Consider the following 27,731-nt stretch of genomic DNA (forward strand, 5'->3'; position numbering starts at 1 on the left):
AGTCGGCGGCGCCACGTCAGGGCTCCGCGCCGCCCCCATGCGGTCGGCTGACGGTAAAATCTTTTTAAAACTGCAGTATTTTTTCAACTATTCTCCATTTCGACCATGGCAAGTTAAAACGAGTTCTATGAAGAAAACAGAATACTGTTGTAGCATTTAACTGTAGGGACCTGTGATCAGAAGGTTGCCGGTTCGAATCCACGGAACGTAACACACACACACACACACACACACCTTTCACACCTGCCCACTGTTGACCAAGGGGGATGGGTTAAAGGCAGTGGTCACATTTCATTGTGTGATCCGTGTGCTGTGCGGTGTTTCTCAATCCCTCCACTTTCGTCTTACTTTGGGATCTCCGTTTAGACAAATCACCCCCCAAAAAACAACTCCCAATTTAAGTAATAATGTCTATCATTTCAATTATTAAGGTAATCATAAATGGCTTCTTGGAACTTCTCAAAAGGTAGGATGTTATTATAATCAAGCACTGTGCTAACATAACTGCCCAAAACAGTAAGTCGATTTAGTCAATTAGTGTAAAATTAATTTGAGAGAGCTTCTAATAGATTAGTTTTTATAAATGACAAGTTTATTCTTCTCTATGTTGAATAAAAAAAATATAGTTGGAAATTAAAGTTTATCTAACTTCCACCAATAAACCTATGGAAAAATGCCATTTACCGTCCTAAGTGATTTCTCAAAGCCTTTATTATTATAAAATAAACACAAATCATACATATTAGAAAATATCCAAAATCTGACACAGAAACCCTGCTCTTAAGACTGCATCTCATATCCCAGGGGATCCAGGCCTTTATCCAACAATAACAAAGATGACTCTCGCATCTTCTGGAGGAAATTACGCAGCTCCTCCTTAGAGAAGACCTACGATCAAGAAACATGAACACAACAGTAATTACTAGAACATTCCTGACAAACATGGTGAAGACACTGCATAGGTGAATACGTCAGAGAAAGAACTAAATCTGCTAACACTGGGTTCAAAGGGTGCTGACCTCATAGAGGCGATGCTGCTCAGAGGCAATGACGTCAGCGAGCCTGAGGCTCTCTTTGTGACGCTGTGTTCTCTGGAGGACCGTCTGCAGCAGGAAAGCCATCATGGGTAAGCTTAGCCTCCTCAACATGGCCATCTGATGGGCACGGTCTGAGTCTTCTTCTGCATCCTAAATAAGAAGGTTACGGTCACTTACATCAGCAAAGACATTTATATAAAAATTTTTTTTTTTTTTTTTTAAATCACACACCTCTCTGACGTCCACCATCCAACCGCCATCCACAAACAGCAACACATTATAGATCCTTTCCTTTACATCTTCTGTCAGAGCATCCAGACGACCCTGCCAGTTCTCAAGATCCAGCTACAGAAATGCAGAAAGAACATGAGACAAGCTGATCTAAAAATCAAAACATACATCAATATCCAAATCATTGGGCTTATCCGGGATCATTAGATCTAGGATATCACCTGGTACTCTTTCTCCCTCATCTCGTGGGCCACTTTCTCAGTGAACTTTGCCTGAGCGGCCAGAGTGGGCTTCACCGGGGGGGAACTCAAGTGTTTGAACCAATCATTAAATGCTTCATGGGCTTCCTGTAGAGACATGAAAACACACACACACACACACACACACACACACACACACTAGATGATACAAACAAATTAACTTGAAAGGTAATTCTTACACAAAATGAATAGTTTGTTACCCTTGGTAGTTTCATAAAACCAATGGACCAGATGAATGTGACAACTCTTTTGGACAGTCAAAGTTCCCAGTTGCTTTGATGTCTTACCAAATAGGCACGGATACACAAGTGCTCCCGAATAGCATTCTCCTCCTCTGCTGGCAGGGGCGGGTCCATCCCCTGCTCCTCCCACTGACGACAGATTTCTCGCATGGAGTCTTCTGGAACCTTGGCAAAAACCTCTTTTGCTGCATCATGCTTTTTGCAGGCTACAGAAAAAAAAAATACATACACAAGCACAAATATTACATATAGATCTAACACAGCATGGCTAATCACTAATGTTGGAAACTTCGACTACTCCTTACTTTACTTCTCTAATACTTCTTTTAACATCATTTTTAAAATTCGAAGTCTTTTAGAAGAATTTTTGAGTATAGGATAAACACACCCAGAAACTTTCTCATGATGGCATTGCTTTGTTTCAGAGCCTCGGCCCGGTGGGCGGGGTCAAATATCAGCCAATCAATAACATCAATCTTCTGCTGGTCCTCCTGTCACACACAGACACATATTTTTAATGGGATAACCATTAGTACTTTGTGTGTGTGCGTGCATCACATGTCATACAGCTGACGTGGCCGTTTCCAGTGCTGGTGTGAGGTCGTGGTGGGAAAAGTCCTGGTTATCTCTTCCTCTCACAGTCTCCACCACAGTTTTAATGATCGCTGCCACGTCCAGGCCGGCCTCATGGGCCCGCTTTAAACAGTTCTTCCGTTGCTCCGCCTCCATGACCGTCTCCAGGTACTGGGCATACTGACTGACAGCTATGTCTGGGGGTAGGTGGGAGTCATAGAAGGCAATTAGATCGGTCTGCTTCTCCTTCACCAGCAGCCCAATGTAAGCCTTCAGGACATCCACAAACACCTCCTCCTGAGAAGAGAGAGAGCAAAAAGAGAGAATGTGATGGATGATCTACACAGCTAGGGCGTGTGGGAATAGTGCGTGTGTGTGTGAGAGAAAGAGACACACCTTCAGCTGCATGCCCAGACTGCGGTAGAACAGGAGCAGGTGAGTGATGAAGCGCAGCAGATGGAAGGGCAGTGTTGGACTGCCGGCCAGCCAATCACTGAGCTCCTCTTGCAGGCCTGCAAACACATGGCATTTAATGACAACTCATTCACATTTCCCCTCTGCCTTTCAATCAAAGCATGGCGGTGACAAGAACATACCGTCCAGGTCTCCAAGAATGACAAATTTCTGGATGACATGGTAATGTTCTTTGGTTTCCTGCAGAACCCTCTGTTAAAAGAAAAGAGGTTTCAGGATTGGTGGGATCTAGAAGCCCAGGAAAATTATTTACATCAGTTTTACACACCTTTGATTCAGTTGCCTGAAGCTCCTCAAACACCCTTTCCAATGTCCAGCTTTAAAAAAAAAAAAAAAAAATCTGATATGTAATGTTTATACATACAACATATTATTGACCTGCCTTAATGAAGTTGGGAACCTTACTTGGCCTCCAGGTATTCCCTGGGCAGCTCATCCAGCTCCTCACTGCTCATCCCAGATGAGCGGATCTCCTGCTCCACCAGAGTGTCCACCATGATCCGGAAATAGGCCCAAACTGTATCCTCCCACGACTCACACACGGGCAGCAACTAGAAAGTTGTGATGGAAGGTACTTAGTAGTGAGGCACCAATTGCAAGTTCAAAATTCTTATTAGTGTTATTGGCACATTCAGATTTTTTTCCCGATACCGATTTTACAAATGGAAATGTTCTTTTATAAATGTATTTAATGGAAATAACAAAATATTGTTGAATTCTACAAAATACAATAAATGAATATATACACAAATAAATTAAATTCACGCAAGGAGGAGCTGCTAGGAGGCAACTGCAATATTTTCGGTTTCTTAATTCAGGGCTGCACGATTCAGAGGAAAAAAAAAAAAAAAAAACAATAAATAAATAAATGAATGAATGAATGAATGAATGAATAAATGAATGAATGAAATAAAAAAGCACAGCTGCGTTTGCATTGTTACTCAATTACTTGGATAATTGAGTTTTTTTGGTGCCAAAACAAATTTGTCGTGACATTCACAAAAAGTATCAAAGCATGTGCTCAAACCAAGATGGAGGAGGGTTGATTACAGCAGTGATAAGTTGATTACATAGGTTTTACCATATTTTCTCTAAAATATCTGTGCAAAATTGAAGAGGAAAACCAACTTACAAAAGGAGTCAAATATACAAATGTATTGTTAAATTAAATGCTTCACATCCCTGGAAAGTTTAACTGTTCAATGTTTCCAGGTTTGTGCAAAGTGAGTTGACCGCCCAGTGACTGTGTTAACTTTTTGAGCTGAACCCAGTGGCAAGAGTGGAACTTTCATTTAACGTCTGATTTAACTGCTCTGAAAGCAAAAGCACAAACTCTGTAATATGCAAAGCACATGTCGCATTAAGTTTGAAACCGGCTTTACTCACGCTGCAGTCACGCTGTATTCCAGCTGCTCTAGCATGCTAAACTGTGGTTCAACAAAACTCACACAGAAACTGGGTCCAGCGTGTTTCACAGCAATTAATCTTTCTTGCAATACTGACAGGTCAATCTGTCTGATCAGGCCAAAGATTGGACGATCAGTCCATTCCTAGTTATTATGTTTACATATGAACGAACATGAATGAATTTTTAATATGAATATTAAAAAAAAAAAAAAAAAAAAAAAAAAAAAAAAATCACCTGTTTGAGGTTGCCACTCAGCACAGCGTACATGGCTCTCTCATAGCGGTTGAATTGGTCCTGGGAGCAAAAACATCATGTTTGTGAAAAGGTATGGACATATAACATGGTTAAACCTGCAATGACGTCTCACCTCTTCAGCCATCCTCCAACAGCACACTTTCCACACACCTCGGTGAGGATTCCCTTCAACAGGCTGGAGCTCCAAACCCCCTAACACACACAAAAGGTTCTCTAAATTAAAAATGTGTCTTACTTTTTCTATATTAGAAATGGTTTCAATGAAATCAAGTTCAAATCACTTAGAACCGAATTAGATATTGTTAAGAAATGTAATATAACAATTCGTCCACTTTGTTTGCACGATAAATGATGTTGACAAGACAAACCTCCATTGATATTGGGATCATGATAGAGCTTCCAGCCCTCCAGTGTCGCTGCCCTCCAGGCCTGTCCACAGCGCTTACATAGCCTCTGAGCCTAAACACACACACACACACACACACACACTCATATAACCGACAATCAATATACAGTATTATGGCAAAAGCAGACCATTTTTTTTCTCCTTTATTTCAGTCTCCCCCCACCTCGTCGGTCATCCCTGCACGGATGAGGGTGAACAGGTATTTCAGCAGTCGTGCATCATCCTCTCTGTCAAGGTCAGCCAGAGGCCGCTTCTGCCGAACCGGGGCGTCCGGGTCCAGCTCGGTCACCAGAGGCCGGTTAAACCCCGCCTGGGACTGGGTCCGTCTCAGCTTCAGAGCATGTGCAGTGTTTTCCCTACACACATTTAAATGAGAGCTGCAGTGTAATGGCCTATGGTCTTATTCCCAATAGCACAAATAAATGAGTCATTAAATCAACTACGTTGGGTCTTTGCTTAGCTGCGAGGTATTCAGTGTTTTCTGTGCACATTATACAAGGTACTCAGGTATGGTAGGTATGCGTAAAATCCCTCACCAGCACACTGATTTGGCGTAGTACTCTATGTTGTCAGAGAAATCCCCAATCTCATCTTTGGCAATGCTCTCCAGCCAATCAACAACAAGCTGGACCAAAAGGAAGAAAAATAAAAGGCGGTTGTGTGAATAACCACGTTAAATGTCATACATTAAGTATTGTACAAGCAATTGTGTGTATTTACTTGACTCTGCCGCACAACAGCATCCCTCTGGAAGAGCTGCTCCATCACAACCTTCTCACTTTCTGAGGGAGCCTGTGGGAGGGATGTTTCATACACACACACACACACACACACACAGCATGAAGAAATGAATCTCTCTCACACACACACACACACACACACACACACACACACACACACACACACACACACACACACAGGCCACTCCTTTACACATCGTACTTACAGAAAAATCCATCAAAATGTCATCCTCCAAAGCAGACTGAATACGGTCCCTGCAGAGAAAAAATAAACAGCAAAGTCAGCAAAACCTGTTCCACTGCAACACCTATGCTTGTCAGTGTGTGTGAGTGTGTGTCTGTATGGTAACACACCTGTAAAGAGAATTGATAAGACGCCAGGTAACCATCTCCTGCTGCAGAAGCCAGAAGATTCCAGCCGTTTTAGAGGTTTTCTGCTGACCGGGAGCTGACTGCAGCACAAGCTTCTGTAAGGTCAGTACCTACAAGGGCACAGAATTTTCATACAAAGAACATTCTTGATTGAACCAACCCTCAAAACCAGGTAGATGGAGATGATGGCTACACAATACCTTGTCCTGGCATATGTTCTCATATTCCTCCAGCAGGTCAAACACAGCACTAGATGAATGCTTTAGGAATGCTTGCAGGAAGTCTGGGAAGAGACTGAGCGATGCTGCAGCGAAAAAAAACCCACAACTTACAGTCAGAGCTCACACACACAGACAGACAGAGAGATAAAAGGTGGGTGTATCATACCAGCCTCGCCATGGTCTTCTTCTTTCAGTATGACAGCGCTCATGTTGACCTCATCAGTGAAGCTGGCTTCACCCATTACAGATAATGGTGACGGGTACAAGCTGTTGGTCCAGTCGCTGTCATCCAGGTTCACCATGCTCAGCCCACTGGTTGGACGTGGTGTGTGCACAAACCGCGGGGTTCTGCCCCCCGTTGCCAAAATGGCAGACACATCAGGATTCCTCAAGCTGCTCCTGGGGGTGACTGCACCCACAAACATCGAACAGCAAGTTGCGCAAATGATGAACGAATGCCTATCTAACATACACGACAGAAGTATCGGCTCTTTGCCATATGACGGCTGTACTCACAGGGCTGTTTGAAGAGGGAACTTGGCACCTGGCGCATCCCGGAGCGAGGCGCCGGAGTGTTGAGGGCCACCGGGGAGCCATCTTGAGACAGCGGGACTGGCGAGCAAGTCAAGGAGTTCCCATACACACATGCACTTCTAACCACAACAGTTTGACGCCAAAGGCAGTGCTAACAAACAGAAGACCCAGGTTCAGATCCCACTTACTACCATTCTGTCCCTGAGCAAGACACTTAACCCTAAGTGTCTCCAGGGGGGGGACTGTCCCTGTAACTACTGATTGTAAGTCGCTCTAGATAAGGGCGTCTAGTAAATGCTGTAAATGTAAACAAGGAGCTAGAAGTCAATTTTAACTAAAGGTGTTGGAAAATATAAACACAACAATATATCCCAATATTTTTCGTGCCGATATTGCATCGATGCAGGGACATCAAACATTAATATTTTTATACACACATTTAGTCAGGGACTGCTATCGAGCGTGAGGTTGCTCCAGGAGGGGGGGACTGTCCCTGTTACTACTGATAAATGCTGTAAATGTAAATGTAAGGTCAGCAGAGATGAGAACCTCCACTCCTGTAGATGGCGCCGTACAGCTGGGTACCTTGAATCACTGCGTGGCATTAATCGCAGTGACGTCGCAAGACACGACAGACCGATCACAGCATCTTGTATTACAGCTCTGATTTTACATCTTCAGTGAACCGCAGGGCATCGCAATGTGTACAATGGCACAATATGTCGCGATTGTAATCGTATCGCGAGATCCTTGCCAACGCACACACCCCTAGTTTTAACAAGGATACAGCCCACGTTTTTGTGGGAGCTTTTCCTGCGTGCAGCTCGGGTAACTTCAGCTTCCCGAACCACGGGAGAATTTAGCCTTGTTTAAAAAAATAGAAAAAAAAAAATGTTACAGACATATCCAATGGACCTAAGGCCAATTGCAGAGACAAAATTGTATTAAGTGACAGATGCTTCTTAGTTTTGGACCACTGTTTCGACCGGGACGTCAGTGCCACCACTGGCCAGAAGCGCCGGTTATCTGCCGTTTTAACTGGACACAGTCACTATATTGCCTGCATCCGCGGTGCTGTGGCAAATTTAAAGAAGAACATGTGGGCCAAACTATCCGCCCTTCTGTCACGGGGATGTAGTTAACACGTATTAGCACCTCTGTCGCTAACATTACCGTGGCGCCAACGCGCTGTAAATACACGCAACCCAAACACCGATGCGTGAATCCACATTTAAGCACATGTGGTCAATATAGCAGGTTTTAAAGTTAGCGCTACAAAAAAAACATGACAACAAATAACCACGCTGCTGTCATTAGCGTCATTAGGGTGGTAATAGCCTAGTGGGTAACACACTATGAACAAGAAGAACCAGGTTCAAATCCCGCTTACTACCATTGTGTCCCTGACCAAGACACTTAACCCTAAGTTGCTCCGGGGGGGGGACTGTCCCTGTAACTACTGATTGTAAGTCCCTCTGGATAAGGGCGTCTGATAAATGCTGTAAATATAGCGTAGCGCGACATGTGTTTTTAGCCGATAGCTAAACTACCAAAAAAAAAAAAAATCACCGGAAAGGAATAAAGCAGCATAAAGCAAGCGTAGACTAGGGAGGCTCGGGTTTTTTTTTTTTCTCCCTTCGCCAAACTAACGAAGTGAACAAGCGACAAAATAAGGCGGCAGAAGTGCACCTACCAGTCCATACTAGCCGGGTGCAGCGGGCCGAACTGTTCCACCGCGTTCCCGCTCGGCCAGGGCACGTAAATCAAACTCAGACTCAACGCCGGTTGCTCAAAAAAAAAAAAAAACAATTAAGAAAGAACCGCGCACTTCGGATGCACTTTGACGAACGAAACGCGGCGAGCGGACGTCCTTCGAACCTCTGGACGCGACGAGACGAAACGCGCGATGGCGCGTTAGCCGGCGAACGATCGACCACATCGGCGTTCGACAGTGTGGTCCGTGCGGTCTTGTGGCGCCATCTACACTCGAGGCCGAAGGTTTTGAGAGCGACGTGAAGTCTGTTTTTTTTTTTCTTTTTTGCAGCGTTTGCTGCTTCGGTGCTTTTATATATTTTTGTCAGTTGTTTCTGTGGTGTATCGGAGTGCAAAGTTTCAGCCACAATCACATCAAGTCAATATTTGCAGCGTAGACCCTTCCAATACCTCTGCAATTCGCCCTGGCAGGCTGTACATCAACTTCTGGGCCAAATCCTGGCTTATGGAGACCCATTCATTCATAATCAGTTCTTGGAGTTTGTCAGAATTTGCAAATTCTCAGTTGGTTTAAGCTCCTGGGACCAAAATTCTATGTTTTGTTCCCTGAGCCACTTAGTTCTCACGTTGGTCTTATGGCACGGTGCTCCATCATGCTGGAAAAGGCCTTGTTCTTCACCAGACTGTTTTGGGTGGTTGAGAAAGTTGCTTTCAGAGGATGTTTTAGTACCATTCTGTGTTCATAGCTGTGTTCTGAGGCAAAATTGTGAAGTTGAAGAAGCAGCCCAACACATGAATGGTCTCAGGATGCTTTACTGTTGGCACGAGACAGGGCTGAAGGTAGCGCTCACCTTTTCTTCTCTGGACAACCATTTGTCCAGATGCACCAAGCAATCAGAAAGGGGCTTCATCAGAGAAAATGACTTTTTCCTCAGCAGTCCAATCCCTGTACATTTTTGTAGAATATCAGTCGGTCCTTGATGTTTTTCTTGTTGAGAAGTGGCTTCTTTGCTGCCCTTCTTGACATGAGGTCATCCTCCAAAAGTCTTCAATGTGTGAGCAGATGCCCTCACACCTGCCTGCTGCCTTTCCTGAGCAAGTTCTTCACTGCTGGAACCCTAATCCTGCAGCTGAATCCTCTTTAGGAGATGGTACTGGCACTCGCTGGACTTTCTTGGGCGCCCTGAGGCCTTCTTCACAACACGTGAACCTCTCTCCTTGAAGTTTTTGATGATCTGATAAATGTTTGATTAAGGAGGAATCTTAGTAGCAGCAATATCCTCGCCTGTGAAGAACTGCATGTGTTTCCTTGCAGGTAACCATGGTTTACAGAGGAAGAACGATGATTTCAACCATCCTTTTAAAGCACCCAGTATGCTATTCTAACTCAGTCAGCATGACAGAATGATCTCTGGCATCGTGCTCCTCAACCCTCTCACTTGTTGTTAAAGAGAGGATCACTGAAATGATCTCAGCAGGTCCCTTTGCGGCAGGGCTGAAATGCAGTGGAAATGTTTTTCTTTGGGATTAAGTTCATTTTCATGGCAAAGAGGGACCTTGCAATTCATCTGATTGCTCTTCATAACATTCTGGAAGACATTTAAATTGCCATAACATGCAAATTGCCATAATAAAAATGGAAGCAGGGAACTTTGTAAAAACCAGTGTCATTTGTGTCAAAAACTTTTGGCCATGACTGAAGTGTCCTAAAAAAACGGTATTGCATGCAGATTTCAAAGCATATAAATTCTTCGGTAACATGAAGAGCTTTCTTGCGCCATCACGCATCATGTTTTAATGTCGTCGTTGTGTTTTTTCCTGCCCTCTGAAGGACAGGAAGGATAGTGTCAGAGCCCACGGTTTCCTGCCAGCCAGAAATATCCCCGTCGTGCGGGGACATTTCCCAGAATGCAACAGAAGATAACAGCAGTAACAAGTTCCTCTCTCGAAATGGCCGTTTGAGATGATTGCAGGATGGTTGGCTGGAGACAAGCTCAGTAACTCAGTAACAAGCTGAAGCCCTTTCTGTCATCTAACCCACGATTACGTTCATTCGTCTTGACAAAAGGCAAACTACTGTGAAACATTTCTTGAAGTCCTGTAACTGGCCATGCACCAACACTGGGTCATGGCGTTGTTTTTACACTGGTACATGATGAAAGTAGGCAGAGGACCCTTTAACCTGATCTGGAACCCCAGTCTTTCAGCCCAGTGACCCATCTCTTTTTTTATCCTCCAGCTGCTGCTTCCTGTTCTTTAGAGAAGCTTTCCTGTTCCAGGATGAGTGGGACAGGGAGGAGGGCATACAGGGTGTGTAAGTGTGTGTGTGTGAGTGCATCAGTTAGACCCCCTGGTCGCCCCAAAGTAAGTCCTCTGTTAGAGAAGAAGCCATTAAACCAACTTTTGTTTTATTGGACTGGCAGAACTGTTGAAACAGCACACAAAACATTCAAGTGGCGGACTGGCTTCTTTGCAAGCCCTTGCATGGCAATCCAATTTATTGAACTACAGATGCTCAGTTATACAAAATTGCACCACTTTTTAATTAAGGCTTTTTAGTTTACATTTGGCCACCCCTCCCTCCCTCCCTTCCTCCTCCCCCCAAAAAAAGACTATGATGTTGCATTTTAAATACTGGACCTTAGGGACAATCTTTACAGGTGACTTCAATGTTGAGAAGGTTTTTTTTTTTTTTTTACCCCGATGCACACAAAAGCAACAAATAAAAGTTCAGAATTAAGACCCTCTCAATCTTTGAACACCCCTGGGTCTGCTTTTTTTTTTAATATATATATTCTCCCCATCCTAAAACATAAATCCCCAACCCTCACATTCACCACAACCTCTTACAGTAATTCAGCCAACAGGAAATAGTTTAAAAACAGATTTTTACACAGGTGAAACAGTCACAGGCAAACTTTTTTTTTCTTCTTTTTTTTTAACTGAAAGGATCCAATATCGTTTACGTCCTCAGTTTACATACATGTCAGCGGAGAGGGATGGGTGGGTACAGTGAGATGCAACAGAGGAGGGAAGAATGACATCACTGATGACATTTTGTTTATTTTTTTTCCTTTTTCTATATTAAAAACCCTCATTTCTAAAATATATACTTCCTGTTGTAGAGGAGGGACTCTCTGCCCGGTGACTGAATGTCTTACTGCCGGAGCCAATGAGGCAAGCAGCAGGGCCCTCACTGGCTGAGCGCGGCATTAAAATTTCGAGTCCCGCAGAGACAGGTCCCTCTTTGAAAATCCCACTGTACAAACATTTTTGTAAACATGACAAAGAAACCCAGGCATGGAATAAAAAGATGGATTTGATTTTAGTTGGATTCTTTAGAAAGAAAAAAAAAATTTAACATATCGAAGGCAACATCTTAGGCTAAAGACAATAGTGACAGGAAAAAAAAAACAAAAAAACATATATTTTTTTATACTTTTTACACATATATCACTGTATCCACAGGTTTTTTTCCTAAGATGAAACTCAACAGATGTCTCAATATAGCGTCTCAGTAGAGAAGTCCAGTAAATAATAAAATAAAAAAGTAAAGGAGAAAATATTACTGGAGGAAAATAAAATGGAAGAAAAATGTTACAAAATAACCCAAAGGAGCTAAGTTTGCTGTATGAAAACGGTGATATAGGCGCTCTTTGGACTTATTCTCAACTCTGGCTAAAATAGTTGGTGCTTATAAATATCACATCATTGTATTTGCCATGGCAACGTGCACAGTCTGGTAAGACACCCGTGCCTCACATTTACAACGGTGTCTGACTCCATTAGCAGTAACACTGTGTGTAGGCTCTGGGTTTTTTTAAATTCATTTATGTATCATTTTGTTTTGTTTTTTTAAACGTTTCCACATTTTTGTTTTTAGTTGCATACAGTTAGAATATATTTATATATATATATATAAGTAAAAATCTCTTTGTTGCGATACTGGAAAATGATACTTGTTATCTATGTGCAAAAACTGACAAGGTTTGCTAGCTTGGAATCCATTGTTTTGTTGGTTGCTTGGTTGGCTGGAGAGTCCACTGGATGTTAGGGGTGTTAAGTAATGTTGGAATGCTGGCACTGCTGAGAGACAGCAGCATATCAGACCTGGGAGAGAGAGAAACAAAAATTGTTCAACAAAAACCCTTTTAGCCTGATCACGGTTTTTTTTTAAACTGATATTGCAGGATATTGAGTGAACTTTTTGCATTTATTGTATGTGAGTTCTGCTAAATTAATTCTATGGGGCTGTGTTACATTTACACAATCTTACAATCAGTAGTTACAGGGACAGTCCCCCTGGAGACACTCAGGGTTAAGTTTCTTGCTCAAGGACACAATAGTAGTAAGTGGAGTCTGTGTCACAGGCGAGTGTGCTACCCACTAGGCCACTACCACCCCATTGAGGCGACAGAGAAAAATAACGAAAAAAATCAGATCACACTTTAAAAATTCTGTAATTCATGTAATGCACAGGTGTGATCAAATAAATATATTTCTTGGCTGTATTTTCAAGCAGTCGGTCCCCAACCATATGACCCACCTGGCTCGGAAGGACAGGACAGGTTTGTATTAGAGCAACTGGCAGTTGGACTTTCTTTTGACTTTGCCAGGCGCAGGGGTTTTCCTGTTGATTTGTCGGACCAGGTCATAGAAAATCTAAATTGGGCGAGAGAGAGAGAGTACAGTCAGACGTGGACAAGAGAACATGTACCCCGGTGTACATGCTCACGTAAGAGTGAGTAACGAGAGAGCTAGCACAGATCTGTGTTGGACTGAGCATGTGTAAGAAAACAGATCGCATAACGCAGTATATTAGGTAACATGCACATCTGCATGCATGGGCACGCATGCATTTCAGCTACCAACAATACCAAATACAGCATTTATACCCTCTGTCCTTATCCTACATGCACACACACACGCAGGCAAACACACGCACGCAAACACAAGTAAACAGCAGCAAGACTCTTTAAAATCATTAGTCATGCAGAATTCAAAGTTTATTCGTTTTTTTCCTGCTAACGGTTTGTCAAAAAAAAAAAACCCACCTTTTTTGAGTCATGCTACACCATTAAGACCTTTGGGCAGTTACCTCATTTTTACTATTCTGATACGGATAGGGTGACAAATGCCGCGAAAGATCCAGCAGAGCTTGAGCAGATTTCACCCAGGATTCAAAGCAACTAAACCATTGGACCCAATGACGTTATCGGAGTGACACGAACCAGGCAACGTAGTCAAACCCAGCGGGATGGAATCAGAATGATTTCCGTTTTTTAAATCACTGTGCTGAAAGGCCAGCGTTTCCTTGCATATTATAATGCAGAAAAGAAGCCCCCTGGCTCAAGGGGTAATGGATGGTCTCTGCTTGTTACCATTGCAGAAAGAGAATAATTACTGTGATTAAGGCAACAGATCAATCCGATTGTGGCAAAAGGGGCGTTGTGCTGAAGGGGAGATCTGCCACGCCCTCCACATCATCTGAAGCCCTAATTCTCACCACAATTAGATCATGAAATTAACTGAAGTTTGTCCAGAAATTATCTGGTGAGTACCAGGAGGCAACTGAGATGATTAGGAGATCAACTAAATAAATGCTAAATACTAAACTGTGAAACGTGAATAAATTGTTTGATAATGACTCAAAAAGCATTTCTGCTTCATCACACCGTTAATACGCAAAAGGGAAACCGTATGAATTTTCATTCATTTTTTTTTTACCCCTCCCCCCCAAACATCCTGCCTAGCCAAGCTGTAGACTGACTCATCACACACACACACACACACACACACACACACACGGTTCAGTTGGTGTAGCATTTTTGAGCTGCCTGATGGCAGTATTCTGTGATCTGATCTCCGCATCGACCAATCAGAGTCAGCATACATGAACAGTGGATCTGTGTCCCCACATCTCAGAAAGTGTGTGTGTGTTTTACACATAGCCATTGGCAGAGTGAGAATGAGTGTGCGCGTGTGTGTGCGTGTGTGTGTGTGTGTGTGTGAGAGACAAAGGGGGGGATGACCATGAGTCAGGCAGTAAAAGGAGGGATGTCTCTGGCTGACAGTGACGGGCCTCTTCAGTACCATCTTATGATCCCTGCAGGGTAAGGCTGGGGGATGTCAACGTGACCCAATCAGGGCGTGGTCTGACCCCACAGAGACTCTCCCGAGAGGCGCCGAGTAAGTAGTGACTTGGATCATGTGAGGATCAGGGTTTCTGCTGACCGAGGCAGCCAGGACTGATTAACACCCTTAACTGCTGATACAAGCGCAGGAAGAGTGAAGCTGATCCCAGATCTGCGTGCCAAAAACTCTGCTCAGGACTGCAGGTGAGGTGAATGCAGCAGTGTGCGTGCAGCAAGTGCGCATTTGCATGTGTCCGCTCTTCTCTGCCATTCACCTCATTGACGTTAATCTTGGACTTGGCCGAGGATTCGAGGAAGGCGCAGCTGTTCCACTGTCTGGCCAGATTCTGCCCCTGCTCCTTCCCCACGACACGCTCGTCCTCCAGATCACACTTGTTCCCCACCAGGATCATTGGAACCTGGATAACGATACACACACACACACACACACACACACACAGGGGGAGAGAGAGAGAGAACAGAGGAACACATTTCATTCATGAAGCACGTAAACAAATATGCTCTTACGCTTCAGTGGGACAGGGCTGTTTATTATAGGAAATTAGCTTCAACTTTATCATGGACAGATCATTTCCTGTGGATGTAATATCTAATTTCCTTCAGACAACACTGTGTGTGCGTGTGTGTGTGTGTGTTCAGATGTTTAGCATGTGCAGTAACTCACATCATCGGTGTCTTTGACCCGTAGGATCTGTTCTCTGAGGTCCTGTAGGTCGTTGAAGGTGGACTGTGCTGTGATGGAGTATACTAATGCAAAGCCCTGACCGTTCTTCATGTACAGGTCCCTCATTGCTGTGAATTGTTCCTAAATAATAAAAAATAAATAAATAAATAAATAAATAAAAAAGAGAGAGAGAGAGAAATGCCGTTTACTTGCTGAATTCTATGGAGGGACTAGAAAAGTGTATGTGTGTCAGTCACAGCAGTAATAAGAGGGGTTGCATCTCATCTCCTACAGAACACATTCTGCTGGAATTTGATGCCCTACCTGACAAAGCAGGACTTCTAGAGTGAGCGTACACACACACACACGCACACACACACTAATATGGTATAATGGAAGAGCCTAGCATAGGACAGATAATGAGTGTTCTGCTCAGATGACATACACACACACACACACTCTTACTTCCTCTCATTAGTTGACAGCATGCCATGGGTCTATATCTTTAGCTTGATGCAAACACACACACACACACACACACCCCTTGATCAAAACGTTCCGTTACTAATGGGCCGTGTGTTTGTGAAGGCGGGGTTGGGGGGGTGTCTGATGCTGCGGACATCACGGTGTTACATCACCACAACCCAGCTTCTGAGGGAACAGTGAGCCTGGGTCACACGGCAGCCAATCAGAGAGGAAGCTGCGATTTCTTTATTTAATTGTTGAATTCAAAGGAGCAGTGGCTTTTCCTCTGTGTTTACGTGATGTTACATCGGAGGAACCCAATCTTACTCTAAAAGTCTATAAAAGGATGATGCCGGGAGGAAAATAATTTGGCCCAACTTAGCTACTTAAATATATAAAGTATCTACAAAGCTAGAGCCTCTAAACTCTGTTTGAACTCTGTCTGCATCAGACACCACTTCATGATGTAGCAGACCAGTCCGGGTTCTAACCGCCCTCACTCAACCTCCATCCTGAAAGCCAATCTTCTGTGATGTGTGTTTTTATATAATTTAAAATGCAGAACTGAGGTCAGGAATCAGACTGTTTTTGTTGGCTGCTGCAGCGACAAGTGACGTCCTTCACCACGGCACCCATCTTAGCGTGTACCTTTCTGGTCACGAAGCCATTCCAGGGCCCAGCCGTCCGAAGTTAACACAAACGCACTCACTCATGAACATTCTCTCGCTCACACACACATACAGTACACACACACACACACACACACACACACACACACACCATCTGTCATGCAAGTAAACGGCTCCAGAGTGCAGTAGCCAAAACTGGAGACCTTACTGTCTTTCATGATCTCTCTCTGTCCATCACACTGCTAACATGCTTCTCACAGGATCTCCACTGGGCTTTTTTTTTAATCATTTCATCAGCCACTCCTGCCTCTCTCATGCACACTGTCTGTCTGCTTCTGGTAGTTAACATTCACCTCCATTTCGGCTCGTTATGCACACACACACACACACACACACACACACACACACACACACGCCTCTTACCGTCCCTGCAGTGTCCAGGATCTCCAACATGCATTGCTGGCCGTCCACCTCTACTTGCTGGTAGGGGAGAGAGGGAAAATTGAACAAAATTGCACCACTTCCTGTTCTACATACACTTACACTGAAAAGTTAAAATGTTTTTTTAGAAATAATTCCTCAGTCGATTGGAAAACATCAGATGGAATTAGGCTGAATAGGAAATGTTACAGAACAAACAGTGCTGATGCACCACATTTTACTGCTTCTTTAGGTCCGTGCCACTGTTTTCAGCTGCACTAATATAATTGGGAAAAAGATTGAGAGCTTGATGCTTTAGCAGTGGATGCTAATTGTTGCTGATCAAGTTCCTCTCTACTTCATTAACAGCCATTTCCAGCTACCAGTCATTTACAATGGACAAAAAAATCAATTATGAGTGCATTTCTTAAATGGCCCTAAACTTTTCAACAGTAGTGTACATAAAACACACACACACCCATAGAATACAGCACTTCTTTTGTCCAACGTAACCCAAGACCTATATTTATCATGGATTGTAAATCCTAACCCGACTCAGCATTTAAGATGTACTAGTACTTTCAGGGGCGGGGGGTGGACTCCTGACTGGTCCACTCATTACAAACTTCAGATTAGTGCTACCTGATTTCCGTCTTTTGCGATATTTTTTCTGTGCCCTCTGCAGACAGGAAGTAGTAGGCTACCAAGCACTTCCTGTTTACTGAAGTACGGAGGAGAACCCTCATTATCTCTCATCAGGTGAAATTGTTGGTCTGAATTTAAAATCCACTATCCCTAAAACACACACACACACACACACACACACACACACACACACACACACAGCAGTATAAACAGTCCAAAAGCTCACATGAAACTCACCTTTCTGTATGAGTCCTCTATTGTGGGGTCGTACTTCTCCACGAAGATCCCTTGAACAAACTGCACAGTCTGTGGGGACACGAGATGATTAGCAGATGAGCGGAGAGAGGGGAGAGGAACAAAAGGTTTCAAACTCACACTCACACCCACTCACAAACCCCCACCCTATGGAATCAGCTTTGTGCCAAAAATTTATAAGAAAACTGTCCTCATGCCTATGGGCTTATGTCTCGAACTCATATCATGGAAAATTGGTTTAAAACGACCAACGCTTCCCTCACAGCCACCAGGTGGTGGTGGTTTGGTCTTTTTGGACAATTAAAACTATATATTTTCTAACAAAAATATCTACATGAGCTCCCACTATTCCCAAAACTCATAAGAGGTGGTAATGATGGGGAAAAGAAGGTCTTGCAATCAAACTAACCCTAAATGAGGAAGCTGGCAGCGGCAAACCAAGCAGCCTGCAGCTTTCATGTATTAAACACCCAGAATTAATATTGCACAAATGTCAACATAGGCTCGCGTTTAGCATATCACAGGAAGCGACGAACGATACACAGCCGCGAACGGCAAACACTTCGCTGATGACAAAGGCCGCGTGTTTAATATAATTACACGGCCTGAGTGATCCATCACTTGCAAGACAAGTAAGAGGGCAGGGAATGGGGGGGGATTTAATTTACAGACGGTGCCTAAATAAAAGCAGTAATAAGTTGCTATAGAAACTCTGCAGGCAGGAAGAGGTGGCGCCATTTGCGTCCTTTGATCCCCCCCCGATTTTAGTGACTGCCCCCCAAAAAACAGAATACGTTATTACACGCAGCCACACACAGGCCTAATTGAGATGCAGACAAATTGTTAGGTAACGAGTGAGACGTGATGAGGAGAGAGGACCGAATTAACTCCAGGTCGCATGGGGACAACTACTCCCATGATTCCCTTTTTAAGTATCTGATACGAAGAAATGAAAAACCGTAATCTCACTAAATCTCAGACGACACGAAGGAAAAGGGGATGAAGATGATGGACTGATGGCTGGCTTGTTCTGGGGTAAAATCAGTCGGGGGCAGCATGAGTCGATAAAGACCAGCAGTAGTGCTGCATAATGATGACTGGACTTGACTAATGGTGATGAATTGAGACCAGTATCTTAGTGATGCTGGTGCGTCTGGGCTGTCTGGGAGGTTTAGATGTGCGTTAGAGAGAGAGAAAGCATGTGTGTATGAGCCAGTGAGGGTTGATTTACTCATCTCAGCTGGTGATGACACCTCAGTTCCATCAACAGCTGTCAGCTTATAGGTAGATGGAAACGCGGATCGGCTGACTGATCGCTGTGCGAGCACACACCCACTTTCTTTATCTCACCCCGCCCCCGCAGAGAAAAAGAGAGCGATAAGCTGAACGTAAACACAAGTAGCGAGACAGAAAACAAGAGCGAGGGAAGTCAGGGAGGAGCCGCTGGTCGTGCTCCGCAGTCAGATTAGATTGGCTGCACTCAGCACTGGGCAGGAAGTCTGGGGGTGAACGCTCACTCATCTGATATCCCAGCATGCAATGGCAGGGGGAGGGTCTGCAGAAAACCCCAGAGAACCCCAGACACAGGACGCCACCGACAGAAGCCACAAAACTGTTTGTGCACATATGTAATTTTGCCGCAAGGAAAGGGTGGAATGTGAACAAGATCTCAGAAACTGAATTATCTCCCAAAAATGCCAAGCGCCTTTGGCTTTGTAGATTTGCTGAAAACCCTTTTAATTTTACGAGCAGGGTTACTACAAAGGAAAAATACGCTCTAGACTTTTAACCACTGGGAAATTAATTAGTCTAGTTCTTCATACTAATCTCAAAAATATGCAAACACTATGCTATCCCATAAACCTGAGTCAAAATTAGTGAAGACCCATGAATCAAGTCTTGTTGTTAAAGACTCATTTACTTTGAAGTAAATGAAAAAACGATTGTATTAGCAAATTTAGCTAATGCTCATTTTGACAGGAATCAGTTAAACATGCGGGTTGGTCTTCACGGAAGGAGACAGATTACTCTTTAACTTGTGCAAGGAAGGCATTATGTTAAATAAAGTTTATTTAAAAGCTACATTTGTGTTACAACTCAGCTCCGGGCAAGCTCAGGGCAGAGGTGGCCTCGCGGTTAAGGAATAGTACCCGTAATCGGAAATGCCAAGGTGCCACTGAGGTCCCCTTGATCAAGGTACCCCACACACTGCTCATGGCTGCCCACTGCACACCAAGGTTGATGTGTTAAATGCAGAGGACACATTTAGTTGTGTCACTGTGCACTGAGCTGCAGTTTTTCCTAAATGACAAACACTTCACTTTTACTCAGCAGTAATCAGTTAACATCCAGTGGTAGCAGCCTAGTGGGTAACACACTCGCCTATGAACCAGAAGACCCAGGTTCAAATCCTGCTTACTACTATTGTGTCCCTGAGCAAGACACTTAACCCTAAGTTGTTCCAGGGAGGACTGTCCCTGTAACTACTGATTGCAAGTCTCTCTGGATAAGGGTGTCTAGTAAATGCTGTAAATGTAAGTGTAAAATTTAAATCCAGGTTAAAAGGGTGGGAAAGTTGATGACTGAGAACATCCGCGATGGAATGCACTTCCTGCATCTTTCCCCTGCATTCCTCCCGGTCATTTAATCTGCAGAGACGCAGAGTGATTAAGATCCATCAGTTTAATCAGTTGGAGTCTCCTGGGTTAATATATATACACACACACACACACACACACACACACTTTTTTTCATGACTGCGGATGCTCTACCTTCTGCCCTGACCACAGCAGTAGCCAACACTCCTGTACACATCTACATGTAAGTAAAGAGTAATGGAAATAGACACATTTCCACATGCCACAGTCATTCTGATCCCTCTTCAACGTGTGTGTATATACAGGGAGTGCCGAATTATTAGGCAAGTTGTATTTTTGAGGAATATTTTTATTATTGAACAACCATGTTCTCAATGAACCCAAAAAACTCATTAATATCAAAGCTGAATGTTTTTGGAAGTAGTTTTTAGTTTGTTTTTATGTTTAGCTATTTTAGGGGGATATCTGTGTGTGCAGGTGACTATTACTGTGCATAATTATTAGGCAACTTAACAAAAAACAAATATATACCCATTTCAATTATTTTTTTTACCAGTGAAACCAATATAACATCTCCACATTCACAAATATACATTTCTGACATTCAAAAACAAATCAGCGACCAATATAGCCACCTTTCTTTGCAAGGACACTCAAAAGCCTGCCATCCATGGATTCTGTCAGTGTTTTGATCTGTTCACCATCAACATTGCGTGCAGCAGCAACCACAGCCTCCCAGACACTGTTCAGAGAGGTGTACTGTTTTCCCTCCTTGTAAATCTCACATTTGATGATGGACCACAGGTTCTCAATGGGGTTCAGATCAGGTCTTGTTCAGTGGTGGTCGTCTTTCAGCCTTTCTTACCTTGGCCATGTCTCTGAGTATTGCACACCTTGTGCTTTTGGGCACTCCAGTGATGTTGCAGCTCTGAAATATGGCCAAACTGGTGGCAAGTGGCATCTTGGCAGCTGCACGCTTGACTTTTCTCAGTTCATGGGCAGTTATTTTGCGCCTTGGTTTTTCCACACGCTTCTTGCGACCCTGTTGACTATTTTGAATGAAACACTTGATTGTTCGATGATCACGCTTCAGAAGCTTTGCAATTTTAAGAGTGCTGCATCCCTCTGCAAGACATCTCACTATTTTTGACTTTTCTGAGCCTGTCAAGTCCTTATTTTGACCCATTTTGCCAAAGGAAAGGAAGTTGCCTAATAATTATGCACACCTGATATAGGGTGTTGATGTCATTAGACCACACCCCTTCTCATTACAGAGATGCACATCAACTAATATGCTTAATTGGTAGTAAGCTTTCGAGCCTATACAGCTTGGAGTAAGACAACATGCATGAAGAGGATGATGTGGACAAAATACTTATTTGCCTAATAGTTCTGCACTCCCTGTATGTGTGTGTGTGTTTCATCTCCAACAGAAGTTTGATCACTGAAGGCATTAATTTGACAAATGCTAGTAGATGTTGAGAGGTTATATATGACAATGTAAAGATTAATCATCAAATCATAGCACATCCATCACACCACACATCTCCATTACGTGTAAACGGCATCAGCAGGCCACATGCAAAACGCACAGATTTTTGTTAATCTTATTTCTACAAGACCTGGTAAAGAGAGCAGACATTTTAACATACAACAAAAGGTGCGTTGTACAATCTCAGACCACAGAAGTTTTGACAATCACACACTCCCCCTTTCAGCTCCTCTTTCTAACTAAATGGGAGCGTAACAGTCAACTGGTACAGCTGTTCAACACAAAAGCTTCTCGAGAAAAGAAGTTTATTAAGAATGCTGGGTCGGAAGTGCCATGCTATGCCATAACTAAGCATCCAAATGATCGATTGACTAGCAAAGCTTGCCCCTTCTGTGCATAAAGTACACACATACACACACACACACACACACACACACACACACAGCTCTTTAAACTAACATACACTGTTCCCACACATTAGTTAATGCTGGGAAAGTAGGCGGAGCTGGTGCTACAACTGCGCTTGCATAACGTCCTGTTGCCTAGTGACCGTTAGAACTCGTCTCAGCCGAGCGCTCCGCGGAGCAGTTAGCGGTCCACACGTGAGAACGGGACTCCGAGATAAACATCGTAGCTACAGATGGACCTGCTGAACTCAAGGTACAATGTGTTATGTTGGAAAAATGCAAACAGTTTGACCAAAGGACCACTGCTGACCACTTGGGCGACAGCCTCTACACACAAAATGTGCACCGGCAGGGACGGAAATCCAGGACGAGATAAGTGGAATTTCTGCAGCTCAGAATCAGAGGACATGAAAGCACCCATGTCTACAACATGTCCAGCAGGCACGGGTCTGAGAGCACAGGAGACGGCGAAAGCTCCATTACTCCATTAAACCACCCTGACCTGGCCTGCCGGCTAATTACACAGACTAAGAGTGGTCAGCGTAGTCTCGCTCCCACCCCATTGCAGCAAACTTCCTTAATGCAAGAGCACTTTGACCTTAAATTAACTTTTTTTTAAATTTGATTTTAATTCATTTCAACAGAAGGGTAGTGCTCCCTCCAGTTCTCTCTCTCTTTCACGGCTCATGAAAGTCTGTGCACTTTTTAAAAAAGGGTGCCTCATATAAGTAGGCGGAGTCAAAAACACAAACTAGTGCCTCGGCCAATGGGCCCTCTATTTGGGCTCAGTGCAGTGGAACTAAGTAGCCCAGATAGCTATGGGAAGATTCATCCAGCCTCGTACCAGACAAAAAATAAATAAATAAATAAACAAATAAATAAAAACCAGGGGAAAATCTGAAATGGGAATGTGCTGCAAATTCTCTGGTGGGGGAAAGAAAATAAAAATGAAAGACTGCAGGAACATTTTCCTTTTCACTTATTTCTTAATTGATGGGCTTGCGTCTGTCAAAACAGGGTGAAATAGGAGGGTTAAGTCTGCAGCTGTGCTTCTCATCAGTAGCTCATCACATTGAAGGTGTGTGTTGGTGTTGAGATTCAACAAATGATGGATATGGAATGGCTGCCATAGACTACGTGTGTGTGTGTGTGTGTGTGTGTGTGTTGTCATTTTTAGTAAGTGGTTGCTTTATTCCAATACCTGTAGACAAAATGCACACACTCAAAACCTTGAAAACCAGGGAGCAGAACCTCATGACCTATGCTTCCAAAGGGGAATGGACTTTAAAGATCAGGGGTCCGGGTCATAGGTCACTTCAACACCTCAGATAAGTTTAAAAAAGCAAGGCACATCCAAGCTGAAGGAGCAGTTGGAGCCAATATAAACCAAGGGACTGCACCAAGGTCTTCATATCAGCAGTAATAATCTGCATGTTGTGCGTATGAACACGAGCAGAGCTCTGATTTGGTATCTCTGTGTTTGTGGAACTGTAGATGCACTGCAGAATAGGAGGCATAGACCTTCAGAGAGACTCTCACAGCGCTATATGACCCTCGCTGGGGGACGGCAGCTCCCTGGGGTCTTCATGACTCCAGAGTGGCTGCTCATCCTCACCCAGGCTTGCTGGGTAAATGCCAGTCCTGCCCACTCAGCCCATAAAAAAAAAAAAAAAAAAAAACACCACACTGGAAGGAGAAGCAGAAAACCACTTACCAAAGCAGACTTGCCCACACCTCCAGAGCCGAGGACTACTAACTTGTATTCACGCATCATGCACTGTGTCTGCTTTCAACCTGCAACAGAGGGAGACAGACGTTCAGAGGCGGCTCTGTACCAAACCAGCTGGCAGCGCTGAGGCACAGGGAACCCTTTGTGTTCACTGATGTCACGGCAGTGGCGGCGAGAGAGTGGCGGCATGTGAGCGAGGGCTGAGGCGGGGTCAAGCTGTGAAGAGCAACATCTGTGTTAGGTGCACAGGCGCATGCATCACTTATCAGTGTCGCCGCAACACATAGACGCACAGTAACCCTTTGTTTGTTCTCAGGGCTGTTTGTATGCAAAGTACATAGCCTCACCCACCGCACATACGTTCACATAATAGCTATGTAAGAAAAGCATGTAATTAACCACATTTACAGCATTTATCAGACGCCCTTATCCAGAGTGACTTACAATCAGTAGTAACATGGGCCAGTCCCACCGGACTGGGTTAAGTGTCTTGCTCAGAGACACAATGGTAGTAAGCGGGATTTGAACCTGGGTCTTCTGGTTCATAGGCAAGTGTGTTACCCACTAGGCGGCAAAATCCTAGCAAAATCTGGTAAATCTGTTACAAAAGGCATTTTCCAATCGATGAGCAGGTCATTAAGGGTTCAGATGACACAAAAGAATCAGTCCATTGGAGTAACAAAACAAAAAAAATGCAACAAGTGACATGGGAAATGAGTAACCCACTCATGGAACAGAGGACAGAGTGGGTGAGCTACAAGTTGTTCTCGCAGTGATTAGTCCTGTAAAACCAGAAAGATGCATCCTGTGCCCTGCACCTTGTCATGAAGCTTGTCGGTGACATGACCAGATATTTCTTGTGCACACACGCTTACAACTAATGAAATCAACAGAAATTTAGACAGATCCAACTCCCTCAACACAAAAGAGATCATGAGTGTCATGCTGCTGCTGTGTGAGTGTGTGTCCTTTCAGATGCTGTGTGTGTGTGCGTCTATGAGTCCCTCTGTCCTGCTGAAGGAGAGGATTGTTTAAAATGAAGCTCCGCCTCCTTCTGCCCAATCTGGCCAATTACACTCTCAGAATACGCCTCAATGTATGTGCATTTGTACTTCGGTTTCGACACCACGAAGTTTATGCATCAGTAGTATTGCTCTAACACACACACAAATGAACCAATGAAGCTATAAAGTGACTCATAAAAGGTACAAAAGTTACAAAAGGAAGCGGATAATAAAAATGGCTTTCAGGCCATTTACGACTAGACACATCTCATCTACATGAGCACACATAAGCGGCTTTCAGAACGCAAGCATGTCAATGCAAACGCACACATCGTGCCTGAGGTACTCGTGTTGCGTAAAGGTCAAGAATATTAATTGCAACACTCTGTATGTGTGTCTGAGAGTGGCTTCTCTTTAATTCAGGTCCCTTGTCACGGAACAAACAGAAGGCCACTCCACTAATCACTCAAACATCCACACACGCCAAGCCGGAATACGCATGATGCACGCTGGAGTCCCCGGGCGCCACTTAAACAGAATGTGGGTCATCGAGAGCGCAGCTCAGGTCAGACAGAGACGCTCAGGCAGTGGGAGTGCGGCCAGGTCCAGAGGCTGATGCTACCCTGCGCAGGAAGCTACGTGTGGGGGTGATGCAAAATACAAAATGAAATATCCCGCCCTGGGCACTTGCCCCTCTCCTCCCGCTCTGTCCCATCCCCGATTCGCTCTCGCGAACGTGCCATCGATCACCGCTGAATGGCCGCCGGGGTCAGAGCGGCCTCCATATCTACCATAGGCACTGCTTTTACAAACATTTTTCCCAGCACTATAGTCGTGGCCAAAAGTTTTGAGAATACCGTTTTTCACAGAGTTTTCTGCTTCAGTGTTTTTAGATATTTTTGTCAGCTGTTTCTGTGGTGTATTGAAGTATAATTACAAGCATTTGATATGTTTCAAAGGCTTTTATTCAAAGGCCAATATTTGCAGTGTTGCAATGTTTTTTAATGACCTCTGCAAAATCACCCTGACAGGCTGTAAATCAACTTCTGGGTCAATTCCTGACTGACGGTGACCCATTCCTTCATAATCACTGCTTGGAGTTTGTGGGTTTTTGTTTGTCCACCCGCCTCTTGAGGATTGACCACAAGCTCTCAGTTGGATTAAGTTCCGGGGAGTTTCCTGGCCATGGACCCAAATTTTCAATGTTTTGTTCCCGAGCCACTTAGTTATCACTTAGGTCTTATGGCACGGTGCTCCATCATGCTGGAAAAGGCATTGTTCTTCACCAGACTGTTGGGAGAAGTTGTGGTTGGATGTTTTGGTACCATTCTTGATTCATGGCTGTGTTCTGAGGCAAAATTATGAAGAAGCAGCCATACACATGAATGGTCTCTGGATGCCTTACTGTTGGCATGAGTGGTATCTTAGTAGCATCATTGCGTTTTTATGTTTCCTTGCAGGTAACCATGGTTAACAGTGAAAGAACAATGATTTCAACCATCACCCCCCCTTTTATAGCATTCAGTCTGCATGACAGAATAACCTCTAGCCTTGAGCTGGTCAACACTTGAGTTAATGAGAGGATCACTGCAGGTCCTTTTGTGGCAGGGCAGAAATGCAGTGGAATTATTTTGGGCTAAGTTCATTCTCAGGGCAAAGAGGGACTTTATAATACATCTGATTGCTCTTCATGACAGTCTGGATGACAATTGCCATAACATGCAAATTCCCATAATAAAAAACGGAAGCAACAAACTTTGTGAAATCCAGAAATTGTGTCATTCTCTAAAGTTGGTCATGACTGTACACAAAATATAGCACATGGGCTGAATTAATGTGACATTCATGAGCTCAGCCATCAGAACGCTTGAACGAAAGCATTCATAATATGTATGATTTTGTTGGTAGTGGGCGTGGTTACATTTGTGACCTCCACTGATGTATGGATCCATGAAAGGCGCCCAGGGAGCAGAGTGTGGGGGCGGTACCTTGATCAAGGGGACCTCAGTTGTGCCTTGACTATTCAGAATTTGTTTGCACGTATGCATCCTAGGGACACTGTCACTTGGTCACATGCAACACTGGGAACATAAGACCCAGAGTCACAGAGAGCTAGGTCAGTTGCAGTTAGTTCCATTACACCGGCCCCGATATTTCCACACGAACACATTCTCATCAGCAGCTGAGGTGCTACATTGCGGATTTTTCAGGAGTTTATCTGTTGCTCACAACACAGACACATGCCTCCATTTTCTCAATCCTTACAGACCTCCAGTCCTCTAGCACAGAACTCTGTTTCCATAAGACCATGGTGCACTAGATTGTCTGTTCAACAATGCTGCAATAAAATGGTGTTAAAAAAATTGTGCAGTCAGCTGTATACTGCATAATGCATCACATATCTGAAGTCAATAGTCTATCTGAATCGATATTCCGGAACAAGGGAAGGTGTGTTTAACTGGGAAATACTGCTGTAATGCAACTCGGTCAGGGAGACATGGGACGGACCATAAATTATCAGACCGGATACACAAACCCCTGGAGTAATCAGTCTTATTAATGAGAAGGCTTCGCCCCACTGGGACCTGTAGAATTCCACTAGATCCCATATCTCTGACTAGACCTCACTACAAGCCTCCAATTGATTGGTTGCAGTGCTGGACAACATGTATGTGGCTGTGTACACTTACATAATGAATATCGTCGTTATCCATAGTCATCACTGCACCAAAGAACGTTCAATATTCAGGTTTTTTTTTTAATTATTATAGATAAGTAGCCTCCAATCATCATCTCTCTGCAG

The 27,731-nt window shown here is 43.9% G+C and overlaps 2 protein-coding genes across 2 annotated transcripts in view; both read right to left on the reverse strand.

Annotated features, from left to right (window-relative positions):
- Nucleotides 1-693: 693 nt before the first annotated feature.
- On the reverse strand, nucleotides 694-8,682 carry nup107 (nucleoporin 107). The gene is made up of 24 exons (XM_028954790.1): nucleotides 8,447-8,682; nucleotides 7,541-7,617; nucleotides 6,736-6,831; nucleotides 6,386-6,628; nucleotides 6,199-6,302; nucleotides 5,981-6,108; nucleotides 5,833-5,881; nucleotides 5,607-5,678; nucleotides 5,423-5,511; nucleotides 5,050-5,242; nucleotides 4,849-4,939; nucleotides 4,593-4,672; nucleotides 4,460-4,519; nucleotides 3,223-3,368; nucleotides 3,086-3,134; nucleotides 2,940-3,009; nucleotides 2,740-2,855; nucleotides 2,338-2,640; nucleotides 2,159-2,261; nucleotides 1,816-1,976; nucleotides 1,490-1,615; nucleotides 1,269-1,382; nucleotides 1,020-1,187; nucleotides 694-888 (listed from the first exon to the last, which is right to left on the reverse strand). The coding sequence occupies exons 1-24, from the start codon at nucleotides 8,452-8,454 to the stop codon at nucleotides 781-783; spliced, it is 2,754 nt and encodes a 917-aa protein (XP_028810623.1). The 5' UTR covers nucleotides 8,455-8,682; the 3' UTR covers nucleotides 694-780.
- Nucleotides 8,683-11,101: 2,419 nt separating this feature from the next.
- rap1b (RAP1B, member of RAS oncogene family) overlaps nucleotides 11,102-27,731 on the reverse strand; it is a 36,697-nt gene continuing 20,067 nt past the window's right edge. Inside the window, exons 2-8 of the mRNA XM_028954170.1 lie at nucleotides 23,910-23,989; nucleotides 17,682-17,750; nucleotides 16,803-16,859; nucleotides 15,286-15,426; nucleotides 14,876-15,019; nucleotides 13,013-13,128; nucleotides 11,102-12,576 (exon numbers count right to left, since the gene is read on the reverse strand). Coding sequence (XP_028810003.1) covers nucleotides 13,042-13,128; nucleotides 14,876-15,019; nucleotides 15,286-15,426; nucleotides 16,803-16,859; nucleotides 17,682-17,750; nucleotides 23,910-23,969 — 558 coding nt within the window. The 5' untranslated portion in view covers nucleotides 23,970-23,989 and the 3' untranslated portion in view covers nucleotides 11,102-12,576; nucleotides 13,013-13,041. The remainder of the gene's footprint in view (nucleotides 12,577-13,012; nucleotides 13,129-14,875; nucleotides 15,020-15,285; nucleotides 15,427-16,802; nucleotides 16,860-17,681; nucleotides 17,751-23,909; nucleotides 23,990-27,731) is intronic.

This window comes from Denticeps clupeoides, chromosome 15 (assembly GCF_900700375.1).
Source record: "Denticeps clupeoides chromosome 15, fDenClu1.1, whole genome shotgun sequence".
NCBI classification, from domain to species: Eukaryota; Metazoa; Chordata; class Actinopteri; order Clupeiformes; family Denticipitidae; genus Denticeps; species Denticeps clupeoides.